The following is a 1,689-nucleotide window of genomic DNA, read 5'->3' as shown; positions in this document are numbered from 1 at the left end:
TGGAAAATTTCCCTGTAGAATCAAAGCTATCATGTTTCGTTGGAGGTAGGGGTGCATGGTGGGGCGAAAACTCTTCTTGTTCAACATCTGTAAATGGAGTGTTTGGAACTTTAAATAGTTTTTCCAACCCAATCACCCAAACAACAAGTTCTCCCCAACTTTGGCTTAAGATTGGGCGGGGGGTGGGGGTGGGTGGGTAATGCTTTGGAGAGGTTTTCCACTCAGGTACATTAGGCACATTAAGAAATAGAAGTGGTGAGGAATCACATTAAAATGGAGAATAATTAGCTCTCTCGGCCTGCTAAATCCAACACATGCCCTTTGAAGCAAGTTAAAGGATTTACTATGAAGCACAGAAGCAGATAGTGCCAAGTAGCAAGCAGTAGTAGTTACCCATTTCTGGAAAAGCAGTGTCCGTGTTGTTATGTACACCTCCAAAAACAGTTCAGATCTGTAGGGGAAGCCTTGTGTAAAGTAAACTGAGCTGCAGGGTAGCAGTGTTGTCATAGCTGTTGTAGGTGGGTCTTTACTGTGTTAACATGAGTAAAAGAACAGCAGTGACACACCACTAGGCAGGGTGAGTGGGGCAGCATTGCCTTCTCCCACTGCTGCTGAAATGGCGGAAATTAGTCGCATCCAGTATGAAATGGAATACACCGAAGGTATCAGTCAGCGAATGAGGGTCCCAGAGAAGTTAAAAGTAGCACCACCGAATTCTGACCTAGAACAAGGATTTCAAGACGGCTCTCCAAATGCTAGTGTGATAATGCAGGTTCCAGAGAGGATTGTTGTGGCAGGAAATAATGAAGACATTCCATTTTCAAGACCAGCAGATCTTGACCTTATTCAGTCAACTCCCTTTAAGCCTCTGGCACTGAAAACACCACCGCGTGTTCTTACGCTAAGTGAAAGACCCCTAGACTTTCTAGATCTAGAAAGACCTGCTCCAACGCCTCAAAATGAAGAAATGCAGACAGTTGGCAGGCTAAAGAGAGAGCACTCTATGAGTGAGAATGCTGTCCGCCAGAATGGACAGCTGATCAGGAACGATTCCATGTACGGCATTTCAAATATGGAACACATCCCTTGAAGTTGCTTCAGATGACATGACGGTTGTAGATGCAGCTTCCTTAAGACGACAGATAATCAAGTTGAATAGACGCCTGCAGCTGCTCGAGGAGGAGAACAAAGAGCGGGCCAAGCGAGAGATGGTCATGTACTCCATCACAGCCGCCTTCTGGCTGCTCAACAGCTGGCTCTGGTTTCGCCGCTAAAGGGAATCCCAGCGCTCAAAGAGATTTGGCTCAACAGCATGAAATATAAACAATTTGAAAAAAAAAAAAAAAGGGGGGGGGAATAATTAAAAGTTAGAGGTAAGGCACCACAATGGTATAGGGCATTATACATTGGACTTTTAAATCACAAGTTCAGTGGTTCCAACCCACTAGTGGTCCTGCAGGAGAAAGATGAGGCTGTCTACTCCCGTAAGGATTTAAAGCAGTGATTCTCAACCTATGGGTTGCAACCCCCTTGGGGGCTGAACAACCCTTTCACAAGGGTTGCCTAAGACCATCAGAAAACACATGCTATATACACTCATATATAAGCCTACTTTTTCAGCAGGCTGGATGAATAATCTGGAGGAGAAAACAACGGGACTGACAGTTCCGGGGGGACATGGGAGAGGGG

At 45.5% G+C, this 1,689-nt stretch overlaps 1 protein-coding gene across 1 annotated transcript; it reads left to right on the top strand.

Annotated features, from left to right (window-relative positions):
* The first annotated feature begins 571 nt into the window (after positions 1-571).
* Positions 572-1,304, top strand: LOC101664525 (mitochondrial fission factor-like). The gene is given in 2 exon segments (XM_045292421.1): positions 572-1,078; positions 1,080-1,304. Coding segments are annotated over 2 exon segments (657 nt in total). The 5' UTR covers positions 572-616; the 3' UTR covers positions 1,275-1,304.
* Positions 1,305-1,689: the final 385 nt, after the last annotated feature.

This window comes from Echinops telfairi, unplaced genomic scaffold, assembly GCF_000313985.2.
Source record: "Echinops telfairi isolate 266 unplaced genomic scaffold, ASM31398v2 ScPeMD7_2;HRSCAF=8, whole genome shotgun sequence".
Lineage (NCBI taxonomy): Eukaryota > Metazoa > Chordata > Mammalia > Afrosoricida > Tenrecidae > Echinops > Echinops telfairi.
The sequence above is the reverse complement of the archived record's forward strand: the minus strand, read 5'-3'. Positions and strand labels throughout refer to the sequence as shown.